The 24,855-nt window shown below is 68.1% G+C and overlaps 2 protein-coding genes across 11 annotated transcripts; one reads left to right on the forward strand and one right to left on the reverse strand.

The window, feature by feature from the left end:
• Window positions 1–1,104: 1,104 nt before the first annotated feature.
• On the reverse strand, window positions 1,105–16,324 carry TMC6 (transmembrane channel like 6). Of its 4 annotated transcripts, none has more exons than XM_036034203.1 (22): window positions 16,306–16,324; window positions 14,348–14,418; window positions 12,364–12,774; window positions 12,070–12,212; window positions 11,801–11,896; window positions 11,271–11,429; window positions 10,102–10,207; window positions 9,918–10,005; window positions 9,420–9,677; window positions 8,928–9,118; window positions 7,842–7,986; window positions 6,741–6,896; window positions 6,143–6,294; window positions 5,974–6,055; window positions 5,659–5,756; window positions 4,883–4,975; window positions 4,528–4,603; window positions 3,705–3,838; window positions 3,410–3,586; window positions 3,224–3,302; window positions 1,913–1,980; window positions 1,105–1,290 (listed from the first exon to the last, which is right to left on the reverse strand). In XM_036034203.1, exons 3-22 carry the CDS (start codon window positions 12,405–12,407, stop codon window positions 1,140–1,142), a joined length of 2,496 nt encoding a protein of 831 aa, XP_035890096.1. In that variant the 5' UTR covers window positions 12,408–12,774; window positions 14,348–14,418; window positions 16,306–16,324; the 3' UTR covers window positions 1,105–1,139. The 4 variants fall into 4 exon arrangements, with proteins under 4 accessions (XP_035890096.1, XP_035890097.1, XP_035890098.1 ...); XM_036034204.1 differs by lacking the exon at window positions 16,306–16,324 and adding an exon at window positions 14,755–14,811; XM_036034205.1 differs by lacking the exon at window positions 16,306–16,324 and having other exon boundaries at window positions 12,070–12,209; window positions 14,348–14,530.
• TMC8 (transmembrane channel like 8) lies at window positions 16,267–24,620 on the forward strand. Of its 7 annotated transcripts, none has more exons than XM_036034211.1 (16): window positions 16,267–16,513; window positions 17,003–17,256; window positions 17,375–17,523; window positions 17,824–17,973; window positions 18,218–18,300; window positions 18,814–18,950; window positions 19,265–19,412; window positions 19,723–19,893; window positions 20,181–20,317; window positions 21,284–21,372; window positions 22,232–22,329; window positions 22,530–22,713; window positions 22,910–22,968; window positions 23,075–23,233; window positions 23,659–23,709; window positions 24,149–24,620. In XM_036034211.1, exons 2-16 carry the CDS (start codon window positions 17,096–17,098, stop codon window positions 24,344–24,346), a joined length of 1,974 nt encoding a protein of 657 aa, XP_035890104.1. In that variant the 5' UTR covers window positions 16,267–16,513; window positions 17,003–17,095; the 3' UTR covers window positions 24,347–24,620. The 7 variants fall into 7 exon arrangements, with proteins under 7 accessions (XP_035890104.1, XP_035890103.1, XP_035890106.1 ...); XM_036034210.1 differs by having other exon boundaries at window positions 16,268–16,513; window positions 21,284–21,407; XM_036034213.1 differs by having other exon boundaries at window positions 16,270–16,513; window positions 23,631–23,709; window positions 24,149–24,246.
• The last annotated feature ends 235 nt before the right edge of the window (window positions 24,621–24,855 follow it).

A 24,855-nucleotide genomic window follows, 5' to 3' on the forward strand; every position in this document is an offset into this window, starting at 1 on the left:
CCCCCCAGCAGCGCTCGTGTGCAGAGCCACCGCCCGGACCGGTGCCCACTGCTTGCAGGGGTCCCTCAGCACCGGCTGGCCGGGATCGGCCACACGCCCAGGGTCCTGGCGTGTCGGGCACACCGAGGGTGCCGTCCCCTGCCTGCAGAAGTCGGACTGGGTGAACCTCGGGCTGCATCAACACATGGCACGTGCCTGGACATGCGCACTGGACACGGAGCACCTCCGGGGGACTGCCAAGAAGGGGGTCCAGGCTGGGCCCTGCCGGTGGTGTGGCGCCTCACTATGGGGCCTGGCATGGCCCCTTCCCTACCCAGGGCCAGCGCCCCGGCTCCTGCAGCCATGCGGCCTGCGGCTGTGACCCCTGGCCACACGTCATGCCACAGGCTCCTCGGTCCACCTGGTGGAACCTGCGTGCACCCCCTCCTGCCCCAGCCTGGGCCCTTGCTGCTCCTCCACCTGGCCAGTGCCTCTCCCCACAGCTCATTCAAGACTGAAATGCCACCCCCAGCCCCTCCCTAAATGTGCCTCCGCCCCAATAACCATGAAGGCTTCCTCACTGCTGGCTCTGTCACCCTGGACATGCACACCCCCACGGTGGTTCCTGCAGGCTTGGGTCACCCCCAGCCTCTCGCTGACCAGGTGGCCTTCAAGCTGGGATGCATCAGTCCTGCCATCTGGAGCTTGGCCAGCAGAGGGCGCCCATCGCTGAAGACTGGAGCCTGGTTTGTTGATAATGAAACAACCTGGCACGTAGAGACGCCCCACAGAGGACCTGGGCACAGGATGAGGCCGCTGGGGAGCCCTCGTGTGGCAAGAGGAGCCTCAAAGAGCCAGGAGGAGGAGTTAAAGGGGCCGCACGCAGTCCCTGGGGCAGCAGGAGGCAGGCCGGGCACACCTGGGCACACCTGAGCGGGCCCACCCAGGCTCGAGCACAGGCTCCCACAAGATGAGCCCATGCTGCAAAACACGTTTAATCAGAATAAATAGAGTACCAGGTGGGGAAGGTTGCTAGGGGGCACCCCAGCCCCACTGCCGACCCTCCAGTTCCAGCCTCGGACAGGCCGCGGAGTCCCGGCAGGGTCACAGGAGGGGCCGGCCCAGGAGTCCCGGCAGGGTCACAGGAGGGGCCGGCCCAGTCAGGGTGGCGTGTGTGTCTGCAGAGCTGTAGGGGCCGGGCCGAGCCGGTGAGCAGAGGCGGGGCTGCCGGGCCCCGCGCTGTGCTGCCAGGGGTCCCAATCCTCTGCGTCCAGGGCTGGGGGCGTCACAGCTGCCTGCATCCTGCCAGCCCTGCCAGAAAGGGAAGTCAGCCAGCGGCTGCTGAGGCCCCTGGCCGCGGCTGGACACCCAGAGCTTCCTCCTGAGAGCTGAGAAGCGAAGGGCCTGACGTTGGACAGGACGTTGGTCCTGCAGACCTGAGCCCTGCCCCCTGGCTGGGTCCGTCTGTCTGTCTGTCTGTCTGTCTAGGCAGCAGGAGAGGGTCCGAGCGCATCTCCCTTTCCTTCGGCTTAAGCACAAGTGACGGAGATGAAGGGTGGGAGGCAGGGCTCCCTCCTGCAGGCCCAGGGCCACCAAGGCTGAACCTCGGCTGCCCCCTGGCTGACACAGGAGGGGAGGGGAGGGGGCAGAGGAGAGGAAGGGAAGGGCAGCAGGAGCCCAGCCCCACCCTTCCCCCTGCACGCCACTCTTTTCACTTCCGTTTTCTCCTTTCTCGCCAAACTTGACCTTTTTTCTCCTCCCCAAGCGCCCCGCTCTCCTGGTGGGGAAAGTGGGCAGAGTGGGTCCGAGAAGCCAAGGGCCACTCCCCTCCCACCCCCAACTCCACCCGACACCGCAGGGGGGAGGCCCAGCCGCTTGCCCCTCCTCCCCACACTCGCACACGGAGCGGCCCAACCTGCCCCAAACCCCGCACCTGCTCCTCTCCTTCTTCTCGCAGACCGAGTGAAGCTTGTTGATTAGGAAGATTTTGTCCTCTCCCTCCTAGAAATGCCAGAACAGGGAAGGTGAGAGGTCAGAAGAGCTGTCCTTGCACCCTGCACCGCCCTGTTCCAGACAGCCCTTAGGGACACTCCAGGGAGTGTGCAACATCACAGGTGGAAAAAGTTTAAAGAAGGGGGAAAGAGGCAGCAAGACAAGAACAACCTAGCACCAGGCAGTGGGCATATGTGCAGGTCTAGGCTTCCCAGCAGCCAAGGTGAAAAGGGAAAGGGGACCAGCCACCCAGTCAGGGTCCAGAGCCAGCCTGACAATTTAAAACTGGCCCCCCCCCCCCATACCAACACTGCCTGTGCAGCTCTGTGCTCTGGGTCATGTGTGTAACGGGGGGGATGAGAATGTCTGAGTCAAGGGGCTTGTGTAAGTTCCTGCTGTCGCTCTAACCAGTTGCTACAAACAGCACAAGTCCACCCCCTTTTATTCTGGGGGTCAGGAGTCCAAAACGGGCCTCACTGGGCTCGGACCGAGGTGTCGGCAGGGCTGGGTCCTCCTGGAAGCCCCGGGGCAGAACTGTGCCCCCCCACCTCCCGGAGGCAGCTGCACGCACCCCTTGGCCCACAGCCTCCCAGCTACAAGGCCAGCGATGGCCAGCCAGGCTTGGGGGAGAGCCAGCGTGGGAGAACCCGGGGCTCTTTTCATAACTGAATACAGACAGCAGAGACCTGCTGTCCCACGGAGCGGCCAGCCCAGACTGGGCAGGAGGGGCGGGGGTGAAAGGCCATGGTCCTGCTTCCCGTGAGCGTGGCGACTCACTGGCCGGGGACCTGGCCAGGAGGGGGGCTGCGGGGGCAGGGGTTTCCCCGCTTCCTGGCCCACCTGCCTCTCCCTCTTCTATGGCCAACTGCCCGGTGCTCAGTAAGGGTGGTTTGACCCTGAGCCACTTTTAACCGTTTGCAAGATGAGAGTGCCGAACAGGGTCTGGGTCTCCACCTGGGTCTCCGGGCAGCCCAAAGCCACTTCCAGGGTCTCAGGAACCCTCACGGAGACTGCCCGCACCCACACAGGGCCCCACCCTGAAATGCGGCGCTTCTCCCGTGCTGCCGGCCGGAGCCGGGTGCTCTGGGCCCAGGGGCCCGGCTGCCTCGTGTCCGCTCCTCTGCCTAGTGCAGACCCCGCCACGTTAAGTGGTGTACTCTGACGAACAGACCCTTTCCACAGCCCAGGTTGGGGGGCCTTGGGGCGCGCTCGCGGGGGGCCCCTGGGTGGGGGCAGCGAGAGGGGCACTCACGTTGCTGATCTGCTCCTTGAGGAGGCCGATGACCTTCCGCTGGCCCTTCACCACCTGGATGTTGAGGTAGATCATGGCCCTGCCGGGGAGGGGACGGGCCGGGAGGCAGCCGGTGGTCAGGCCAGACCCCCGCAGGAGCCGGGGGGCGGGGGTGGGGGTGGGGGCCCTCCTCCTGCCCACACTCACAGCATCAGGGCCGACACCAGGTAGACCGGGAAGGTGTTCTCCACCAGGTACCGGTGGACCCAGGGCAACCAGGAGACCCTGGGGCCCGCCCTCTCCAGGTGGCGCACCCACACCTTGCCGGCTTCGTACATGGTGTCCAGGGTCCGGAAGGGCCCACAGAGGCTCGAGGGCCTCACCCTGTGGGACGAGGGCGACCTGAGCCGTCAGCCGGGCAAAGGCAGCCACCCCATCACCCCGAACTGTGGCCCCTCACCCTGGGGGCACCCCACCGGCCCCAAGGCGGGCGCCCACTCACTGCCAGATGGCGTAGCAGAGGAAGATGGCGGCACCCAGGAAGGAGGGGAAGCAGAGCAGCGAGATGAAGACGGTGCTCATATGAGAGGCCAGCCAGGGCCTGCGGGGCGCCTGGCAGTTGGCCATCAGGCTCGCCTGGGGACAAAGGCTGCGTTCTGCCACCGCCCTCCCCCAGGACCCCGGAGGGAAGAGCGGTGAGGCCTGAGCGAGACCCCAGGACGGGACCGACAAGCAAACACTGGAATCTCAGCCTGAGGGTCAGGAGGCACCAGCCACGCCCTTGGTTTCCGGAGGGGAGACCGAGGCCCGTGGGGATGGCCTGTCCAGCCTCGCCCGTCTGCGGAAGGGCTGGCACTAACAGCCACCTCCGCGGGTCTGAGGTCTCTCTGCGGGGCCAGCGCTTTATAAACGCCATCTCCGGCCACCCCCCTGGGCGCTGTCCCCGCTGTGCAGATACAGAAGTGCAGGGCCAGGGAGAATGGCGCCACGCACACTGGCCCCAGGACGCACAACCGAGGCCGCTTCTCACGGCCGGTTGGCCTGGGGCTCGGAGCGTCCCCGGGCTCCCTGGCCCTAAGCCGGGCACACGGCACCCAGTCGTGACCAGCCTGCCTAAGGCAGTGGTGCTGGGGGAGGGGACCGCGGCAATGACCCCGGAGGGTGACCCCAGGCTGTCAGCCCTGTACCACGTGGGTCCGAACTCCCAGAGCGCTGAGGCTGCCCGAAGAGCTGCCGCCCGGTAGCCCTGCCGCCCGGTAGCCCCGCCCCCTGGAGGCCCCGCCCCCATGGCCCACCGCCCTCCCGGGACCCAGCAGCCCCGGTACCTTCTTGATGTAGAAGAGCAGCAACAGCTTGATGACCTGCACGGCGGGCAGGAGGGGCGAGAAGAGGACCCCCAGCCTAGGGAGGAGAGGGGAGAGCTGCGGTCCAGGGGCCAGGCCTTGGCGGGGTCGGATCAATCCGCCGCACGCCTCCCCTTCCCCCGCCCCCTCCCCAGGCCAGGAAGGGTGCAGCACACCCGGCCGCAGACTGCGGACCCGGGGAGGGCAGACGCCAGGGCCCACGCCACCCCGCGGTCCCAGGGCTGGGCCTTGCTGCGGTCCCCACGGCAAAAGGGCGCGGCCGCCCCCCCCCCCCCGAGGGGGGGGGGGCAATGGGAGGGGCCTGGAAGACGCTCACCAGGTCAGGGTCTGCCCGTAGATCAGCTCCAGCACATTCCCGGCAATGTCAAACTCGGGCTTCCCCCTCCTGAGCTTCTTTTCGGAGATGAGCCTGCGGCAGAGGCACGGAAGGGTCACCCGTGGGGCCGATCCCGGACACCAGCCCTGTCCCCGCCCCTGGGAGACAAGGCGCCCGGAGGGTGACCCGCACACCAAGCCAACGTCCCTGCCCGCCCCACTCCGGCGCCCAGCCCCTGTCAAGGGGACACGGCGGCACCTTGGGGTCCCTGCCCTGAGGGGCTCCAAGCCCCAGCGGGCCTCATCTCAGTCCTTTTTCTAAGTACGAGCAGATACCTCCGGGCACAAACACGCGTGACGCATGTCGCGCGTTGCACATCTAAGTTATTACCACATTCACATGTTCCCCAAGGAAACACAAAAAGGAGCAAAGAGCGAGCGCCTGCCCCGCGGCCCGCGAAGCACTTGGAAACGCCCGCCCCCTCCCTGCCCTTCCCCCCCTCCCCCCTCCCCGCAGCCTACGCACGGCCCTGAGGCTGCGCCGCGCGCCTGGTGGTGCGCCTGTTCTGCCTCCCGACCTAAAAATAGGTTGCACCCCGACCCGGGTTTTCCCAGGTTAACGATGTTTTCCGAAAACTGTCTTGGGCGGAGACACCCAGCCCTCAGCGGGGAGATCGGAGGCCAGAGAACCTCCCAGGTGGCCCCGCCCCGCCGCGCAGGTGAGGATGCGCGCCCGGGGGTGGGGGGCCCAGGAGCCCAGGGGGCGGGGCCTCTCACCGCCACACCAGCTCCCCGAAGAGCGTGTCCAGCAGCGTGAAGAGGAAGTCCGTCACCACGAGGCGGTACAGCTCTTGGCCCACGAAGTTCTCCCAGCACTGCAAGCAAGGGGCTCAGCCCTGGGGCCCCAGGGGTCCCCGCCCGCCCCGCTTGCTCCAGCAGCCCACCTGGGGCTCCCAACCTGCCCGCAGACCCACCCAGCCCGGGGAGGGCTGGGAAGCAGCGCCCCTGTGTGGTGCCATCACCGCGCACCCGCCCCTCCCCCAGACCAACGCAGCCCCTCACTCCCGCAGCGCCGCCCACACCCCCGCTCACCTGGTTATTCAAGGCGCCCACCCTACGGCCCAGCCAGTGGTAGCAAAGAATCCCCAAGACGACCATCTTGAGGATGAGGTTCCTGCGGAGGGCGAGGGGCCAGCAGGCTGAAGGAGGGGTGCCTGGCGGGCAGAGGGCGCACCCTGGGGAGCCCCACCTGGTCACTCACCTGCAGATGGCCACGTACACCTCCAGCACGGGGGAGTCCTGCCGCTCCAGGACGGCCAGCCCACGGTACAGGTAGGGCGCCACCAGGTTGAGGAGGCCGACTACGAAGGGCAGGCCCAGCAGCGCCCCCTCTGGCTGGGCAGACACTGGGCTCTGCGGGGGCAGAGGGAGGGGCGGTGGTCACGGCGGGCGCCCCATCCAGGGGCGGGGCCGGGTCCACGGGTTGGCCGCAGGGGTTGGGGGGCTGTGGGGCGGGGCCCCGCAGCGGAAGGAGGGGGTGGAACTGCCAGGCTGCAGTTCCCCCAGACACATCCACCCCGGGCCTGGCGTGGAAACCACACAGGAAAGGGGGTGGATCACAGGTGTCGGAAAACGAAGAGTCAGACGAGCAGACGAGAAAACAAAAGGAAAGAGAATGGGGAAGAGTGTGAGGGGGGCGAGAGAGAGGCGGTCCCGAGGGAGGGCCCCCACCCCCAGGGCTCCCAGGCAGGGGGCAGGGACTGAGTAGATGCCGCTCGCTGGGGGCGGGGCCCAAAGCAGCGCCACTCTGGCCCTCCCACAGCCAGAGCCCTCGGGGCCCACCCGCCCTGTCCCTGCACCTGGATCATGAGCTCGGAGAAAGCGTAGACGGCCACGGTGCACCCGAGCGTGATCCCCAGACACAGCAGCCACACGAGGGCCAGCACCACCGCCCGGTGCAGCCGCCCGCACACGCTCCTGGGGCCGCGCTGCAGCCGCCACTCGGCCAGCAGCTCCTGCGAGAGGACGAGGGTGGGTGGGGACGGGCGCTCGGGAGTGTGCAGATGTGGACCCCACAAACCACCGCTTGCCCCTCCCCCAGCTCTGGGGCCCGGTCTCCAGGCAGAGAGCACAGAACTCGGACCCCACCCACCCTGTGGGTCACCCTGCCTCCCCCCCCCCAGGGCTCCTCCTGCTGCATCCTGAGGCCAACCCCACCCTCTGCCACCTCCCGAGCCAGCACGACCCCCACGGAACCCCCCCCCCAACGCCAGTCCTGCAGCACAAGCCCCAGAAAGGCAGCGAAGTTTCCAGGTCCGCCGCCCTGCCGCCCTGGGCCCTGGACACGGGACTGGGCCTCTGGGCCTCAGTCTCCTCCATCGTAGCCCGCCTGGCGGCCCCGGGGCTACTGTGATGAGCAGGCAGTGCGGCCCGGCAGGGGCCCCTCAGGCCGATACCGGCCGGGGACTGAGGACCCGGGGACCCCAGGGCGAACCTAACCCCCCCTCTCTGGGGTGCCAGCCCCTGGTTCTGCAGCCCAGAGCCGGGGGGATGAGCACACGGAGTCCCCACAGGACGGAGCGCAGGCTGCCGTCCAAGGCCGGCCCTGAGCACACATGCCCCCGAGAGCCCCCCGAGGGCGAAGTTTTGCGCTGACTTGGCTCCTGCGTTGCCCGAGGGCCGTGGGCGCTAACACCCGCCAGCAGCCGAGAGGCAGCCCCAAGTGGGGGGCGTGGACGGGGGCAAACCCAGGCGGACCCGGGTGTCCCCCCAGAAACCGGGAAGCAGCTGCCAGGGCACTGAGGGTGAGATGAGACCCCGGCACCCACGTCCAGCCCGCACGCAGCGCTGCTCTGGCTGTCCGGCCCTAAATGACCGCAGGCCGGGTCTCCGGAGCCGAGTGGGCTGGGACTGGTGCCCTGGGCTCGGGGAGGGGCAGTGGCCCCCCTGGGCAGACTCACCTTCAGCTGCGTCCGGATGTTGTCATGCTGGAGGCGGGAGGCCCTTCTCTGAGTCACCTTGTGGTCCCAGGAGCAGAAGACGGTGATGGCGTGGGCCCCCGAGGCGCTGCCGACCCGGTAGCTCTCCCCGAAGGAGCGGGACATGCTGGGCGCACAGAGCCGGGGCGGGGCCGACCGTGAGGAGCGAGGGAGTGGGGCCGGGGAGACGGCAGCCCGGACAGTCGCCAGACCCCACCGCCCCCGGGAGGAGCCCTGCTGGCCCCGGCCCCGCCCCTGGCCTCCCGGTGGAAGCCTTCGGCAACTCCGTGCCAGCCCTGTCCGAAGGTGGTGCCCAGCAGCCATGGCAGCTGGAAGAGGGGTCGGACTCCACTCCCCACTGACAGGACGGCCGCAGCTGGATGAGATGCTGCTCACCCCAGGGCCTTTGCACTGCCTCTCCCACCCCCCAATGCACCTTCCTCCCCTTCTCCCCACCTGTTCTTGTTTAACTACCCCCTCTGAGGCGAGCGCCACCGCTCCTAGGAAGCCAGCCTGACTCCTCCCCCAGGGCTCCCTCGGGTGTGCGCCCCGCTCCCGGGCACACCCCCCGCCTCCTCACTGGCCTGCAGCCTCCTTCCCCAGAGGGCGAGCCCCCTAAGGGCAGGCACCGGGCGCATGCACCTTCTTGCCCCGAACTAAGCACAGAGAATGCCTGTGGGGTGGATGGGTGGTGAGTGCACATGTGGGAGGGAGGCCCGTGGGTGGGGGGTTGGATGAGTGGGTAGCTGGACACGTGAGAGGGTGGGGTGATGGATGGGTGGGTGGACGGATAGATGGAATGATGGATAATAGAATGATGGATGGGCAGATGAATGGATGGAATGAGGGATAATAGAGTGATGGATGGGAGGATGGACGGGTGGATAGATGGATGGATGGGTGGATGATGGGATGGATGGACAGATGGATGGACAGATGGATGGATGGACAGATGGATGGGGTGATGGATGGGTGGTTGGACAGATGGATGGGGTGATGGATGGGTAGATGGGTGGGTGGATAGATCAACGGCGCCAGGAGTCAGGCGCACAGGGGGAGGGCCGTTACCTGTACACCAGGGTGATGCAGGTGATGAAGAAGGCGGCGCCCACGGTGAAGAGGTAGGCCAGCGGCATGTTGTAGGGCAGGCCGGCCGCCTCGGGGGTGCACTGGCCGCCCTGCAGCGGGCCGGCGCACGGCTGGTTCAGGGTGGCGTTACTGTAGTAGCCGTAGTACATGACAGTGTCCGTGAAGCGACCCTGTGCGGAAGGGGAGGCCCGGCCACATCAGGGACTCGCCCCTTCCCCACGCCTGACGCCCCCTCGGGCTTCAAGGGGCTGGGGGAGGAGGGCGCCCGAGGGGGCGGGCCAGAGCAAGGCCGGCAAGGACCACGCGGAGGCAGACGGGAGGCCAAAGCCTGGGTCCTGCGTCCTCCCAGGCCCCACTGACGGGGACAAGGGGAGCTGACTGTGGCCCACGGGGAGTCACCGCGCTGGGCGAGGGCGGGGCCCCCCCAGGGGAGGCTGGGGCGAGAGGGTGCCCGCGCCACCGAGCCCTCACCCCGCCGGTGAGGAGCTCCAGGCCGGTGAAGGCGGGGGCGGGGCCGCGGGGCGCGGGCGGGAAGGCGGCCTGCACGCCCACCACGAAGGCCAGCAGGGGGAGCAGCAGCAGCACGTTGAAGGCCAGCAGGGTCTTGAGGAACAGGAAGTAGGACAGCACGCTGGAGCCGAACTGGCCGCCGATGCGCTTCAGGGCGTAGTGCCACGGCGCCAGGGCGCGGAGCCCCGACAGCAGCCCGAGCCCCGGGTGGTGCGAGGCCTGCGGGGACGGTCACGGAGATGCGGCAGGGTCCGGCCCGGGGGCTCTGAGCGGTGAGCTCGGGGCCCAGAGTGAGGGTGCAGGGGCAGTGGTGGGGGCGGCGCTGCTGGGGGCTGGCGCCACGCAGGCCGCGGAGCCAGGCTGAAGCCAGGGGACCCCACAGGTAGCACGGGTGGCCAGCCCCAGCCCCCGGACCACCCAGCCCCATCCCCAGTGGCAGCCCAGCCCGGGGGCTCCTACCGGGACCCGGGCGTAGGAGAGCCGGCTGCAGCAGGAAGGGAGCCTCGGACGGCCCCGCCGCTTCCCCCTCGGGGTCTGGGTCTCCTCTCTGTGGACAGAGGTGGTAGCATCGGGCCTGGGCGGGGACAGGACCCAACCCCCTCCCAGGACCGCCCCCCGCCAGCCAGGAGGGGGCGGCACTGACCGCAGGCGCCGTTTCTCAGCCAGGCCGAGGGGCATGGCCCGCAGCATGTGGTCCCGCTGCGCCGGCGTCAGGCCCCGCAGCTCCTTCACCAGGAGGGCCCGCTTCTCTGCGGGGGGAGAACCAGGAGGCCCCGTCGGGTCCCCTGAAAAGGCATCCCTCCCCCCGTCCCTCCCTCCCGGGCAGGCCTGCACACTGCCCGCCCCACCCCACCCCACCCCACCCCACCCCAGGCTTCCATCCACCCACCTCACACGCCACCCCACAAACCCTCTTCATTAAGTTCTCAGCATCCCCCCAACGCCCCCCTCCTGGGCCCACACTGTCCTCCGCCCCCCACCCACAAGCACCTCACTCGGACCACCACTGACCTGAGCCCCGCCCACCCCCATCAGCAACCGTGGGGTCCCAACCCCACCCCTGTCGGACCGCTTCCCCCCACGCCAGCCCTCGCTGGGGGAGAAGGGAGGGCAGGACCAGCAGGTCCTGGATGAGAACTGGGGTGTCACTCCCCTCACCTCCCACCGTGGGCGGGGGGAGCCACGTGAACCCCAGTGTTAACAGATGAGAAATGGCACCCGGCCTGGTGTGCAGAGTACAGCTGGAATGTTCACCCTGACCATAGAGCCCTGACCACCCTCCACTGCTGTGTCCTCCCCCCGCTGGGCCCTTGGGGAGACCCAGGGAGGAAACGGGGGCGAGGTCCCAAGAAAGCACCCCAGGCCTGGGGAGGTCAGAGTCCAAAGGGCACAGCCAGGCACAACCCCACCTCAGGGCCTTTGCACATGCCCCCTCTACTCTAGCATCACCTCCTCCAGGAAGCCTCCCTGGATCCCTCTAGGCTAGACAGCGTCACCATGCTCTCCCGGACAATCGCCCTCCCTCGGTTGCCCTTGTCTGGGCCTTAACTGCCTGCTTCTCCGTGGATTTGGGGCCGCTCTGTGTCACCGGGCAGACGGCCAGCGGCACGACAGCCCAAAGCTCACCAGGTGGTGTGGGGTGTGTGAACTAATGTTTCTGGGTGTCTGCCAGCCAGAGCCAAACCTTTTGCAGCCCGAAAGCGCCCCCCCACACCCTCGTCCCCGCCCCAGTGGCAGGCACTGAGTGAATGCACCGCTGGGTCCCCTGTCCCCGGCCCTCACCCTGGCCCGCCCAGCCTGCCCCCCACTCACCCTCCTCCTCCAGGGCCGTGGAGTCCAGCTCCAGGTCGTACAGGCGGAGGCTGGGCCGGGCGGAGCGCGCCAGGCCGCTGAGCGGCGGCCGGCTGGCGCGGCGCCGCAGCTGCACCGTGCGGTTGTAGTACTGGGAGATGATGGCGCCGTGGCTGCGACCTGCAGAGGCCCCGGCGGGTGGGTTGGCGCGGGCCGGCCCGGACGCCCACTCCCGCGGGAAGGCGGTGGCGGCCCCCGCCCCTCCCAGGCAGGACCCAGGAAAGTCCTTTGGTGAGAGCCCCCGGATGCTGCCTGCCGGGTTCCCAGGAGCCTATTTTTATCCCTCGGCCGGCCCTGGAGTCATTTTCACAGGGACCCGGGCTGCACGGGGGCTGGGCCGGGCCTCGGCCAGCCGCAGATGGAGTGGGGTGGGTGCCGGGAGGGCCTGGCCCTGCAGGACACAGGTCCCCTGGAGAACCCGGCCCAGCCCAGTGTGGGGGTGTGGGGGTCTGGGGTCAACACCAGGACCGAGGGCACGGGGTCCCACTCACCAATGGTGCGGCTGGGCATGCTGGCCAGGATGCGGAGCGTGGCCGCACTGTAGACGGCTGCCCCCTCGGGCCCCAGGAGGGCCTGGTGGTCACTGCCTGGCAAGCAGAAGGACTTGTCCAGAGCGCCTGGAGACGCTGCCCACCGCAGCAGTTCCCCGGCTCCGTCCCCGCCCCCACTAGCCAGGCTGCCAGGTGGGCTGTGCGAGAGGCTGAGGGGGCTCAGGGCCCCGCCGGCACCGTCTGGCCGCCGGGCCAGGCCGCGGGCTCACCTGAGGGCCCCAGGGTCCCGGCGCCCGGGCCCAGGGGCTGCAGCTCCAGCCCCTCCTCGGCTGCTCTCTGGCTCTGCTCCCGGATCAGCTGGTGGAAGGAGTCATGCACCGCGCTCTCGTCGTAGGGGCTGGGCTCCGGGCTGCTGGCGGGAGAAGGGCGGTGGGGGACCGGTCAGCCCGGGCTGACCGGTCCTCACCCCTGCAGCCTGCCCCTTCCCGAAGGCCGCGGTCCAGTCGGCCTCTCCTGCGGACGGCACGTCCCCGCCCACAACCCCCCGGCCCCAGAGCACGTACCCCTGGTCCTCTGGGGTCTCAGAGACGTCGAGGACAAAGGCCATGTCTGCTGCCCACGCCTCGCCCGCGGCAGCTCAGAGCCTGGACGCCCGCAGCCTCGGACGCCTCCCGCTGCCCGGCTGACGAGGCGAGAGGGCCGCCCTGCCCTTGGCCTTCAGTGCCCGGCTTGCTGGGGACTGCGGGAGGGGCCGCTCACTGCCCGGGCTGCCCGAGACCCTGCCCTGCCCCCATCCACGGCCCGTGCGAGGTCAGGCGAGTGCCCCCAGATGAACTCAGGCCGGAGTGGGCTGCAGGACGGCCCCTTCCAGGGCAGGGCGGGCGGAGGGGGAGGAGGCGCGCCGTGCTGGGGCCGGAGAGCGGGGCAGAGGAAGGAAGGGCGGCCTGCACCGGTTTGCTCGGAGGTCCCAGGCCCTGGGAAATAGGGAAGGGGCGGGTGCTGTGGACACAGCGGCCAGCCTTAGGGTTCTGCCCCAGGGACACCGCCCCCTCCTGGGGGGAAAGGTCAGGGCAGCTGCGAGACCTCCCCGTGACCCCAAAGCACTTCCTCTCACAGGAAATCCTCACGCGCCCCCGCCCCCACCCCACCAGCCCGGGGCCCAGTGGGATGACCTGCCTTGTCCAGCTGGGCCCCCACCCAGCCAGCATCCCCCCAGCACGTGCTCACACACACACACACACACACACTCACACGCACGGAGCAGTCGCCGCGCCCCCGCCTGCAACACAGACAGCTCTCCGGGGACTGGGCCTCCACTCAGCCACCCAGGGCCAGTGGGCCGGTCAGCCGGCAGGGGAGGGGCATGAAACAGGCCGCCTTTGTCTGCCTTTGTCCAGGCAGAGGGCCGGGCCGTCCCTGGGACAACTGGGACTGGGGCGGCCTTGCCTGGGCGCCTCGCCCCGAGGGAGTGGGGTGGGGGTGGCCAGCTACCAGCTGCCAGCGAATGGACGCCTGCAGGGCCCTGCCCCATCACGCAGGCCGGCCCTGGTCGGCCCTGCCCCCTCCGCTCTCTCCTTGCTTCCCACCTCCCCGGGCACTCGGCGCTCAGGGGAGCTGGCTCAACTCCAGGGGGCTTCCTGAGTGAGGCCAGGGTGCCCAGACAGGGCAGGTCCTGCGAGGGCTGTGCCCGACTGGTCCTCCTCACTTAGGGGCACCCAGGACGCCCAGTCTCTGAGCCCAGGCCCCCAGCCCCGCCCCAAGCCCCTTCCCCGCTCCAGCGGGAGCACAGCATGGGAACCCACGGAGAGGGGTCGGGTTGGGAGCTGGCCCCTCAGTCCGCAGAATCCCTGCAGGGTGCTCACGGGGTGCCTCCCGGCCCCGCTCCTGGAGCTGGGACCCTGCAGACCCACTCTCCCGAGCCCTGGTCCACGGGGCCCAGACACAGCCCTTCCGCACGCAGGGAGACGGGAGGTGGTCCGAGGCTGCGGCCTGGTCCCCCTGCCTCCGCCCCCCGGAGGATGTGTCTCTCCTGGGCCCACCTGGGCACCGTCCGGGACTCACTTCCGGCTGGTGCCCGGCGCCCTGGCCCCTGCTCCAGGTCGGCGCAGGTCTGGTGAGTTTCCGGGCGGGCACACCATTCCTGAGCCCTGAGCCAGGCGGGGTGGGGCGGGGCGGGCCCTTGCTGGCAACCCCAACCCAGCAGCCAGTCCTCGGAGCACGGCCGAGCCTCCTCACCCAGGGCCCTCGCAGCCTGCCTCCTTGCCCCTTCCCACCCCAGCCCTGGGCTCACACCCCCGCCCCCTCCTGGGTGCTGCCTGCCAGCCCGGGATGGGCTGGGGGCTCCCGTTCCCCGGCCCCCGCCCCTCCTGACAAAGTCAAACGAGGAGACACCCAGGAGAACCCGAGGGGATAACTGGTGGGGAGGCGGGTCGGCTTGCGACCCAGTGGCCCCAGGGCCCCAAAGGAGTTCAGACGGCCCAGCCACCAGGGACTGCGGGGCCGGGAGAACGAGGCACCTCCCCCAAGCCCCAGACCAGGGGCACTCACCTGGGAGGCATCAGGGAGGAGGGCCCTGTCCCAGAGAGGGCTGCCGGGTCCTGTGGCCGGGTTCCCACCGCCTGGGGGAGGGACCGGGGGTCAGGGTGCAGAAGCCTCCCAGGGCCAGGGGACCGACCTGGGGCCCGAGGGAGCTGCACCGCCCAGCCGGGCCCACGTGGTGGCATCACATGACCGGGCCCAAGGGTGAACCCCACCCCTGCACCCCTGCCCTGGGCCCCTCTGGCAGCTGTGCTCTCTCCCTGCCAACTTCGACCCCTTCTGGAGCCCCACCCTGAGGTCGGGGCAGGCTGAAAGCCCGACTGTCTGCGTTGACTCCAACCTCTGGGTGAAGCCCCCCACTTCTACAGGACTCAGTGTTCCCAGATTTCGAACGGGGACCGTAACGGCAAACCCACCCACTTCCCAGGGTGACTATCGAAACGGCAGGTGCTGCAAAGCCCCACGGACACAGTGCTGGGGACGCTGGATTGGGCGACCCCTGCCTTCTGAGACAACCCCCCCCCACCCGAGGTGCAGGCCAAGGCTGGCGGAGCCTCGCTTATCTCCACCCCCAGATCTGGGCGGGGCTTCTGCCGCTGCCCAGGCAAGACTCGAGGCGCTTCCTGCGTGCTAGGTGGGGGGAGGAGGGGCGAGCCAGGGGACATGGACACGGTGACCGTCCCCACGGCTGTTTTCTGTCACTCCCCACAAGCTGGGCACATAGGCACGGGGGTCCCTAGTTTGCAGACGAGGAAACTGAGGCTGACAGTTTGTCGGCCCCCAGATGTCACCCCCAAGCCTGAGTCTTGTCCCCCTGGGGACTGCCCAGAAGCCTGGCGTGGAGGAATCCTGGAAGAAGGGCGGGGGGAGGCTCCCGTGGGTCAGAGAGAGCGGGGGGGGGGGGGAGCGGGGGGGCCTGTCCGGGCTGGGAGAAGCCCTGAGGGGTGAGCAGGGCGAGGGAGAGCGGGCAGGAGATAAGGCAGGAGAGGCCCCAGGCGGGAGGAAGGGGTGCACAAAGCCAGGAAGCCCTGATGCAGGCACAGGGTGCCGGTCGCGGGGAAGGGGTCTTAGGGCTGAGGCAGGATGACCGGGGAGGGGCTGCGTTGCAGCAGTCCCTGTGGTCCTCCTGTGGGCCCTCTCCAGCTGGATCTCAGCATGGGGGCCCAGCCCCCGCCCCCCGCTGCCTCTCCTCTGCTCCTCCCCACCCCACGCCCCGCCCCCTTGTGCGTGCAGGACTGCACACGCAGCGTGAAAGTCACCTCCTCTGAGGGGCCTTCCTGGACTGATCCCTTGCTATGCACACCTGCCTGTCTGTGTCCTCTCCCCCAATTCTCTGACCCTCCACGGGCCCAGCAGCAGCCCCCGCCGTGGGGCCTGGCACAGAGGAGGGACTTGGAAAGCCAGGAGGGGGCCAGGCAGGGAGGCCGTAAAGCCGCTGGAGCTCAGCCATGAGCTAACTGAGCCCTCCAGGTGGGGGAGAGGGAGCGAGGGGGAAGGGCAGGGCCTGGGGGACCCCAGGGGAGAGAGAGAGAGACGGCCAGGTGCCTCTTAACGCTTCTGAACACCTAGGGCGGGAACAGAGGCCACCCAGAGCGCCAGGCCGAGGCCTTGGCGAGGGGACAGTGACCGAGGTGGGAAGTTAGGAAATAGCTCCGCCGGATGTGATGGGGCCCACCCGTCAGTCACTGTCTCGCCCTGGCCTCCGAGCGAAGCTGGGGCCGCTGGCGAGCGGCAGATAAGAACCCGGCGCTGCACTGGCAGCTGCCTGCAGGGCCTCAGCTCCCGAGGCTGGAAGGCGGAGGACCAGGGCCAGCGGGACTCCGGGCTGCCACCGGGTCCCCGGGGGTCTGGGAAGCAGCAGCCACGCCGTAGGAGCTGGAGGTCCTGGTCCAGGCACCCCCCGGGGGAGGGGAAGGGCCACCCCTGCCCAGCGTGCACCGGGCAGGCCCAGCTGCCCGCCTGCTCACCTGCAGCCTGCGCCCCGAGTCCACAGGAAGTGCCCCCCTCGGTGGGGAGCAGAGGAAACAGGGGCAGGTGGGGGGCGGGGGCGGGGCCGCGGTGGAAGCCGGGGTTCCTGTCATGTGACCCCTGCCCTGGGCTCTTCACAGCTCTGCCAGGCCTGCGGAGAGCCAGCCTGAAGGGGTCCCCTCGGGTCACCTGACCCCTCATCCGCAAGTGAGCTGAGAAGTGGCGGGTGGAGGCCGGGTGAGGGGATGCAGAGAGAACTAAGGTAGTGGCTGCTGGGGCGGGAGCCAGGGTCCCAGGGGTCGGGGCAGGTGGGGGCACCTGGCAGACCCCCAGGTCTGGGGGCGGAAGCATGAGGTAGAAAACTGGAGGGTCCCAGCACTGCCACCCCCGGGCGCTGCAGGGTGCCAGGTCCTGCAAACTTGGGCTGCCGATGGGGTCGGCTTCTCAGCTCCTTGCAGGGAGAAGCCGCACCTGCAGAGGGGTGGGAATTTCCTGTCGCCACCGGGTCCCCTGGGGGTCCGCCCACTGTGGGCGGCAGGCGGAGCAGGCCTTGGCCCCGCCTGCTCTGCCTCGGGGGCCCCTCCTTCCGTGCCCTCTCCATCTTTGTCCCCATTTGGCAGACGGGGAAGCTGAGGCCCCTGGCCCCATGTGGCTTTGGGATGCGGACAGGGGCTGAGGCCAGATCTCTTCCAACAGGATTCTTTCTCCTCGAGTCTGGGCACGCCACGGCCGAGACCTTGACTCCGGCCCCAGGCGCCTGGCGTCCCTCCTGGGGACGGCCCCGGTGAGATGCTGCCACGGCGGTCCCGGCAGGCGGGGCAGGCCCACGGGCAGCCGGCGCCCGAGCCCGGGGCGGAGGAGCTCTGGGAGCAGGAGATGGAGCGGCTGCGCGGCTCGCGGGCGCCCGTGCGCACGCTGCCCTACGCCATGGTGGACAGGCGCCTGGTCCGGTGGGTGCCGCACGCCCGGTGGGTGCGGAGGGCCGGGTGGGAACCCCCTGTTGCGCTGCTCTGCGGGCCGGGACGCGCACGCCGGGTGACCCGGGGCACCGGTCCCACCCCGTCCCAGGCAGCTGCGGGAGCCCGAGGGGGCGAAGACCTCGTGCTGGCAGCGGTGGCAGCGAAGGCGGTCGGCTGCGGGAAGGCGCCTGGGGGAGGCAGCGCAGAGGCTGGCGCGGGGCTTTGGACTCTGGGAGGGCGCCCTCTACGAGATCGGGGGTAAGACCTGCGCCCCACCGCCGCCTCCCCGCTCCGGGGTCTCCGTGTCCAGCTTAGAAACGGGGGGAGGGCATCCCGCTGGCCCTGGCTCCCCTCGGTCCCCACCAGCCAACCCCCATCCTCACACACCAGAGATGGGGCGAACCTCGATGGCGACAGCACCCCCTGGTGGCTGTCAGGGGTATTGTTAGAGGGGCCTCCAGGACGGGACCGTTAAACGGGGGTCTTAGGACCCTGATAGGGATTCTCGCTGGGGCGGCGCTCAGCGCCGCCCTGATCCCCCTGTGCTTCCCCTCGCAGGCCTCTTTGGCACCGGAATCCAGTCCTACTTCACGTTCCTTCGGTTCCTGCTGATGCTCAACCTGCTGACCCTGCTTCTGACCTCCAGCTTCGTGCTGCTGCCCCTGGTCTGGCTCCGCCCCCCGGACCCAAGCCCCGCCCTTAACTTCAGTGAGTGGCTGGCCCACGAGGGCACAGGGACACGAACCCATCTGCGCCCTGGGCCTCCTCCCACTCGGGCCCAGCCCTCGGACCCCACTGGCCCGGCCTTGGCTTGGCCACACCTCCTGACGCGGCCCCAGAGTCCTGCTCACGCCCCACCCCCCGGGGGTTGGGGGGCTGTGGCTTGGGGAGGGGCAGGGTCTCCCTAATGCCTTGGGGCCCTTTCCTACCGGCCCTCTCTTCCTCCTCACAGCCCTCCAGTGCCCTGGCGGCCCCCAGCCCCAGGCGGGCTCCCTCTATTTCTATGATCAGCTGTGGGACATTTTAACTGGCAGAGTAAGTGGGCTCTGTCCCGGGGGGTGCTGGGCTGGGGACCCAGGGAACTGGCCTCAGGGGGCCCCTGTCTAGGCAGACCCCCCCACCTCTCTGAGGACGCTGTGGCTTTTAGGGAGACAGCCTTACACAGACAGGCTGGCCGGGCCAGTCTCGAGGTCAGAGAGAGGCCACCTCACACAAGCCAGGCCTTGGGACACGTGCCCGCAGTCTCGGGGCCCAGCTGGCGGGGGAGGACAAGGAACAAGACGGGACAAGCGTCCAGGCCTCTGAGATAAGCACCACCCCGCCCTCGTCCCTGAAGGCCACTTAGTGGCTACTGTTCAGGCTCCAGTGTTCTGGTCGGCGTTCTCTCTCAAAACCATGGGGCCTGGGGCACGTTCCCCGGCCCCTCCGAGTCTCTGTGAGATGCGGGCGCTCTTGCTCAGTTGTGAGAGTCCGTGAGTCGATCCGTGACCAGCACCGCACACAGCCCGGTGGGCGCCGGGGCTCAGCTGCCGCCGCCCACACCCCCAGGCCTTCAACAACACCTACCTCTTCTACGGTGCCTACCGGGCGGGGCCCGAGAGCGGCTCCACTTACAGCATCCGCCTGGCCTACCTGCTGAGCCCGCTGGCCTGCCTGCTCCTCTGCTTCTGCGGGACGCTGCGGCGGTGAGCACGGGGCCCTGCCTCCACCTCCTAACGGGCGGGGGGCTTTGCTGGAAACCCCTCCCTTGGCGTGGTGCCCCCAAGGTAGCAAGAAGGCCCCGGCTCCTGCCCAGTGTAAGACTTGTAGGTGCTTTCAGGGCCCAAACTCTGTGTCCCCAGCTGCAGACCTCAGAGACAGGGACCTCGGCCTCCCTCGCCCCACGCCCCACCCAGGCTGCCAGGGGCTTCCGCCCCACCGAAGACTCGAGCCCAGGCGGCGGCTGGGGGCCCAGTGGGAGGCACCCTTCCCTCACAGGCCCCTGCCACCGCCCCTGCAGGATGGTGAAGGGGCTGCCGCAGAAGCTGTTCCTGGGCCAGGACTACAGGGCCCCTCTCAGTGCCAAGGTCTTCTCCTCCTGGGACTTCTGCCTCCGGGGGCAGGACGCAGCCACCATCAAGAAGCACGAGATCAGCAACGAGTTCAAGGTGCGCGTGAGGGTGGGCGTGCTGGGTGAGGGAGCGAGCGTGGGCGCCTGTGGGGGGGGGGGGGCACACGTGTGCACGCAGGGTGTCCCGACGGGCGCAGGGGCTGCACAAGGGCGCAGGTGAGCAAGCTCGCGGGCCCACGCGAAGTGCGAAGACGGGCAGCCTAGACCAAAGCAGCGGCCACCCCTGGGCCCGTCCCAGCGGCACCCGAACCCGGCCTGCGTCCTGGCAGCCTGTCTCCCGCGAATACTGACCACTCCCCTTCCGTGCACCACCCGCCTACCTGCCTCTGCTTCCACCACCCCGGCAGGTGGAGCTGGAGGAGGGGCAGCGCTTCCTGCTGAAGCAGCAGCAGACCCGGACCCAGCGAGCCTGGCAGCTGCTCCACTACCTGTGGGTCAACCTGCTCATCGGGCTCCTGGTGGTCGGGGCCATCAGCGCCATCTTCCAGGCCACCAAGTACTCACAGGACAACAAGGAGGTGCCCGGCTGCTGACGTGTGCTTATTTAATCCTGGACAGGACGGTGGGAGGAGACGGGCTGGCCCCACTTTGCAGACGAGGAAACCGAGGCTCGGAGAGGTTAAAGCTGTTTGCCTCAGTTCGCACGCAGCCCACGCAGATGGGCCCTGCCTCTGGCCCTCTCCCAACACCAGGCTGCTGGAGCCTGCGGGCTTCCGGCCGAAGGAGGGGTGAGGGGGTGGGGGGGCCGCCGGGGTGCCTCCGGCTCACAGCGCCTCCCCCTGCCCTTCTGTTTGTGCCACCCCAGTCCCTGTTCGTGCTGCTCCAGTACCTGCCCCCCGGGGTCATCTCCCTGGTCAACTTTCTTGGTCCTCTGCTGTTCATGTTCCTGATCCAGCTGGGGAACTACTCCCCCAACACGGAGGTCAACCTCACCCTCATCTGGTGAGCGCCACCCCTGGGCAACAGGCGGGACCCCGTGTGGAGCGGGGGAGGGGGGGAGGCCTGTGAAGAGCTGTGTTCTGCTGCCCGTCTGGGCTGTCTCCCCGAGAGGGAAGGTGTTTCTAGAACACGCACTGTCAGGGCCCTGCTGCGAGCCGCTCCAGGCCCCCTCCATCCAAAGCAAGCCCAGCACCAGCCTTTCAGAGGGGCCGGCGGCTGTGTTGCCGCTTCACACAGGCAGGGACACCGGGAACGAGGGGTGTACACAGTTCCCGTGTACCCAAGGGCTCACACCCTGAACCCCAACACCCCTGCGTGTGACCTGTGAAGTCAGGATCATCCTCATCCCCCTTGGCAGATGAGGATACCGAGGCTTACAGGGACTGAGCGCCTTGGCCAAGGCCCAGCTCCCCATGCCTGCTGGGGGTGCGGGCTCCAACACCAGCCCTCCTCTGCCCCCACGCTGTCTCCCCACCCCCCGGTGGGGTCCTACTGTGGACCCCTCCCCGACCTGAGCTCCCTCTGCCACCCCACCCGACCTCCCTCTGCAAAAGGACCACCCCTGCCGACAGCCCGCCATGCGCCAGCTTTGGATGGCATGGGGTTAACCGTCCATCTGTATGACCCAGCATGCATTTAAGATCCCGCAGGAGCGGGCCTGCGCGCATGTGCGATGCTTGAGGCCGTGCGGGCGGGCTGCGCGTTAACAGGCAGGGGGAGAAAGCACGACCTCACCGGCGATAAGGATATTAAAAGCCGGGGGAGGCCTGTGAATCCCCAAGCAGGGCACGCGGCGAGGACGGCTGGACGGGGCAGCATTCCCAAACTGGTTTAAAAACGGAACCCTTCTCCCGTGAATCAGCTGGGGACCAAGATTCCGGGAACACACTTTGGATTTAGAGGGCGCGGGGCCACGGGGAGACCTGAGCCCCTCCCCTGACGCCGCCCCCGCCCCCGCCCCGCCCCCAGGTGCGTGGTGCTGAAGCTGGCCAGCCTGGGAATGTTCTCCTTCTCCCTGGGCCAGACCATTCTGTGCATCGGCCGAAACAAGACCAGCTGTGAGTCCTACGGCTACGACGCCTGTGACTACCAGGTGGCTGGTGGCTCCGTCAGGGCCTGTCCCTGTGGGTGTCCGTCCCCCCGCGCCCCCCACCCCCCACGCCCCTTTGATCTGCTTGTCCATCTCCAGGTCTCACTTTGGTGAGAGGCTGTGGTTAGCGCTTTCCACGCCACAGCAAACCTCCAGGGGGCGCTCCTGGCCTCGCTCTGCACTGTGCAGGGTGGCAGCCCTGGCTCTCGGGTTTGCCCACGTGTGTCTTATCCCTGAGGCCCAGGCTGTTTTGGTTTTTAGTTTTTTAAGATTTTATCTATTTATTTTTAGAGGGGGGGCATGGAGAAAGACAGGGAGAGAAACAATGTGTGAGAGAAACATCGTTTGGTTGCCCCTCGTACAGGCCCCAACCAGGGACAAAATCCTGATGCGCCCTGGCCAGGAATCGAACTAGCAACTTTTTGCTTTGTGGTGTGAGGTCGCCCAACCCACTGAGCCACACCGACCAGGGCGAGGCCCAGTTTTGTTTTTGTTTTTTAGGATTTTATTTATTTATTTTTAGAGAGGGAAGGGAGGGAGAAAGAGAGAGAAACATCAATGTGCGGTTGCTGGGGGCTATGGCCTATAACCCAGGCATGTGCCCTGACTGGGAATCGAACCTGCAACACTTTGGTTCGCAGCCCGCGCTCAATCCACTGAGCCATGCCAGCCAGGTGTGAGGCCCGGGTTTTAACTTAGCAATCATATTAGACTTTAGCCAAGGCTCCTGTCCACAGAGACCCCCCCGCCCAGCGGTGGGTGAGGGGCGGCTGGGACCACGGGGGGTGGTGGGGACCACGGGTGGTGACGGGGCCGTTCTGCACCAGTGCTGGGAGAACCTGGTGGGGGAGGAGCTGTACAAGCTGAGCGTCTTCAACTTCCTGCTCACGGTGGCCTTCACCTTCCTCGTCAGCCTGCCTCGGAGGTGAGCCCCGTGGGGACATCCTGGGAGCGACCCGGGCGCGCCTGGGACAGCCAGGGGCTGCAGCCAAGGGTGGGCAGTTCTAACTACATGCGTGTGTCCCCGTGGTGACTGAGTGTGGGACGGTGCGTCGCCGTGGCCTTGATGGATGCGGCCCGCGTGCCCCTCCCGGGCAGTGACCCCCAAACACGCCCTGTGCCCAGGCTGCTGGTGGAGCGATTCTCAGGCCGGTTCTGGGCCTGGCTGGACCGGGAGGAGTTCCTGGTGCCCAAGAATGTGCTGGACATCGTGGCAGGGCAGACGGTCACCTGGATGGGCCTCTTCTTCTGCCCCCTGCTGCCCCTGCTCAACAGCATCTTCATCTTCCTCACCTTCTACATCAAGAAGGTTCGGGCTCAGGGGCTGGGAGGGAGCAGGGCGCCCCCTGGAGGGGACTCACGTCCTGCCTCTGGCCCCAGCTCGGCCCGACTCCTGGCTGCTAACAGACACGTCCTTGTCGCTTGCTCCCCAGTACAACCTGCTGAGGAACTCCAAGGCGTCTTCTAGAAGATTCCGAGCCTCCAGCTCCACCTTTTTCTTCCAGCTCGTGCTCATCCTGGGGCTGCTGCTGGCCACCGTGCCCCTGGGCTACGTGGTCAGCAGGTGAGGGGGGCGGAGGGACCGCGGTGGGGGTGGGGTGGGCAGGAGGGCGGGCGGCTCCCCTCCGGGGCCCTGACCGCAGCCCCGCTCTGGCCGTCTCCGCACACAGCATCCACTCCTCCTGGGACTGCGGCCTGTTCGCCAACTACTCGGCCCCCTGGCAGGTGGTCCCGGAGCTGGTGGCCCTCCAGCTGCCGCCCCTTGGCCAGCGAGCCCTCCGCTACCTGGGCTCCCAGGCCTTCAGCTTTCCCCTCCTCATCCTGCTCAGGTGCGTCTCAGGAGCGGGGCAAGGGAGGGGGTGCCTAGGAGTGGGGGTCCTTCCCCCGGCACCCCCATCTAGTCTCATGGGACCAGACAAGGGGAGTGCAGGGAGGTGGACCCCCGGAATACGGAGCATAGGGCTCAGGGGCCTAGGGTTTCCCCCTGTGCCCACAGGCAGCCCCGGGGGGCTTCACCTGACCGCCCCCCCAGCAGCCACGGAGCCTGGCGCATGCGCTGAAAACCTGTCGTGCTTGTGGCGGTCGTTCAGAGGAGAGGGACTGGGCGCAGGTGGGGGGAGGAAGGGGCAAAGAGAGGACCCCAGGAGGCGGTTTTAAGAGACTGGGGAGGGGAGGGAGGAAGTAGGGGTGATGAGGTGATGACCTTGGATCCCCCTCTGTCCAAAGCCTTATCCTGACCGTGTGCATCTCCCAGTCCCAGGCTAAGGCGAGGGCCATCCAGGGGCTCCGGAAGCAGCTGGTGTGGGTGAGTGTCCGCTGGGCTGGGAGAGGCCCCCCACCCCCCGCCCGGTGAGCCACCCTCCGGGAGGTGTGGTCTCAGGCTGGGAATAGAAGCGGGGAGGGTGGAAGGGCACGGGCTAGGCGTGGCCTCAAGCTAGGAGCCAGACAAAGCACTGTGGCCTTAAATTTGAGGACAATGGTTTAATGCGAGAGTGGCTGAGGGCGGGGCCGGGACGCTGTTTGAGGCGTCCTTGGGCGGGAACGGCACTTTACGGGGCGTGGCCGCACGGGAGGCGGGTCCGAGGACCCGGTCTTTTGAGGGGCGGGGCTTGCGTTGGGCGGGGCCTCAAGCGGGCTGCAAGCCGCGGACTCCGGATCAGCTGCCGGGAGGCAGGGACTGCGCCCAGGCCTGGCCTGCCCGCGGGGGCGGCGCGGCTCCTAACCGGCCGGTCGCTCCCCTACAGCAAGTCCAGGAGAAGTGGCACCTGGTGGAGGACCTGTCGCGGCTGCTGCCAGAGCCGGGCCTCGGTGACTCTCTGGGGCCTGAGTCTCCTCTCTTTCGATCTTCGCGCGCGAGATCCTTCTGCCCCGGATTCCCGTGCCCCGGGTCCCCGGGCCCCAGGTCCCCCCGGCCCTCCCCCTCCCGCGGATCCTTCCTGTAGGTTCCGCTTCCCAGCAGCGCCGAAGCCCGACGTGCACACCTCAGCTCGACCCCAGAGCACCCCTTGCCCCACGCTCCTGCCCCCTGGGTGACCACAGCCTCCCAGTGGGCGCCCCAAAGCGGGATCACACACCCGAGGGCAGCAAGAAGACGATGTGGAAATTTGTGTTTGTAGTTCATACTTTTATCTTATTTTTTTAAATTTTCTGTTTTGTTGTCTTATAATGTCCCTAACGTATTAGTATGATAACCCATAAATACAGTTTATAAATATACATCCGTGGGGAGTGCCGCTGTAGAATTAAAGGGTCCCCACCTGTGGGGAGGGACCACCAGGCCACAGAGCAGACCTGTGGGGGACGGGTTCGTGGCTCCGGGGTGCCGCCCGAGGCTGGGTCCGTGGTTTCTGAGCCTGCGGGAGCTTCCTTCTCGAAACCGGAGGCTGTGGCGGCGGCTCTCCATCCACGGACCTGGGCCTGGGAGGGCGCCTGAGGAGCTGTCAGAAGCTGG

Source organism: Phyllostomus discolor, chromosome 8 (genome assembly GCF_004126475.2).
Source record: "Phyllostomus discolor isolate MPI-MPIP mPhyDis1 chromosome 8, mPhyDis1.pri.v3, whole genome shotgun sequence".
Classification (NCBI taxonomy): domain Eukaryota; kingdom Metazoa; phylum Chordata; class Mammalia; order Chiroptera; family Phyllostomidae; genus Phyllostomus; species Phyllostomus discolor.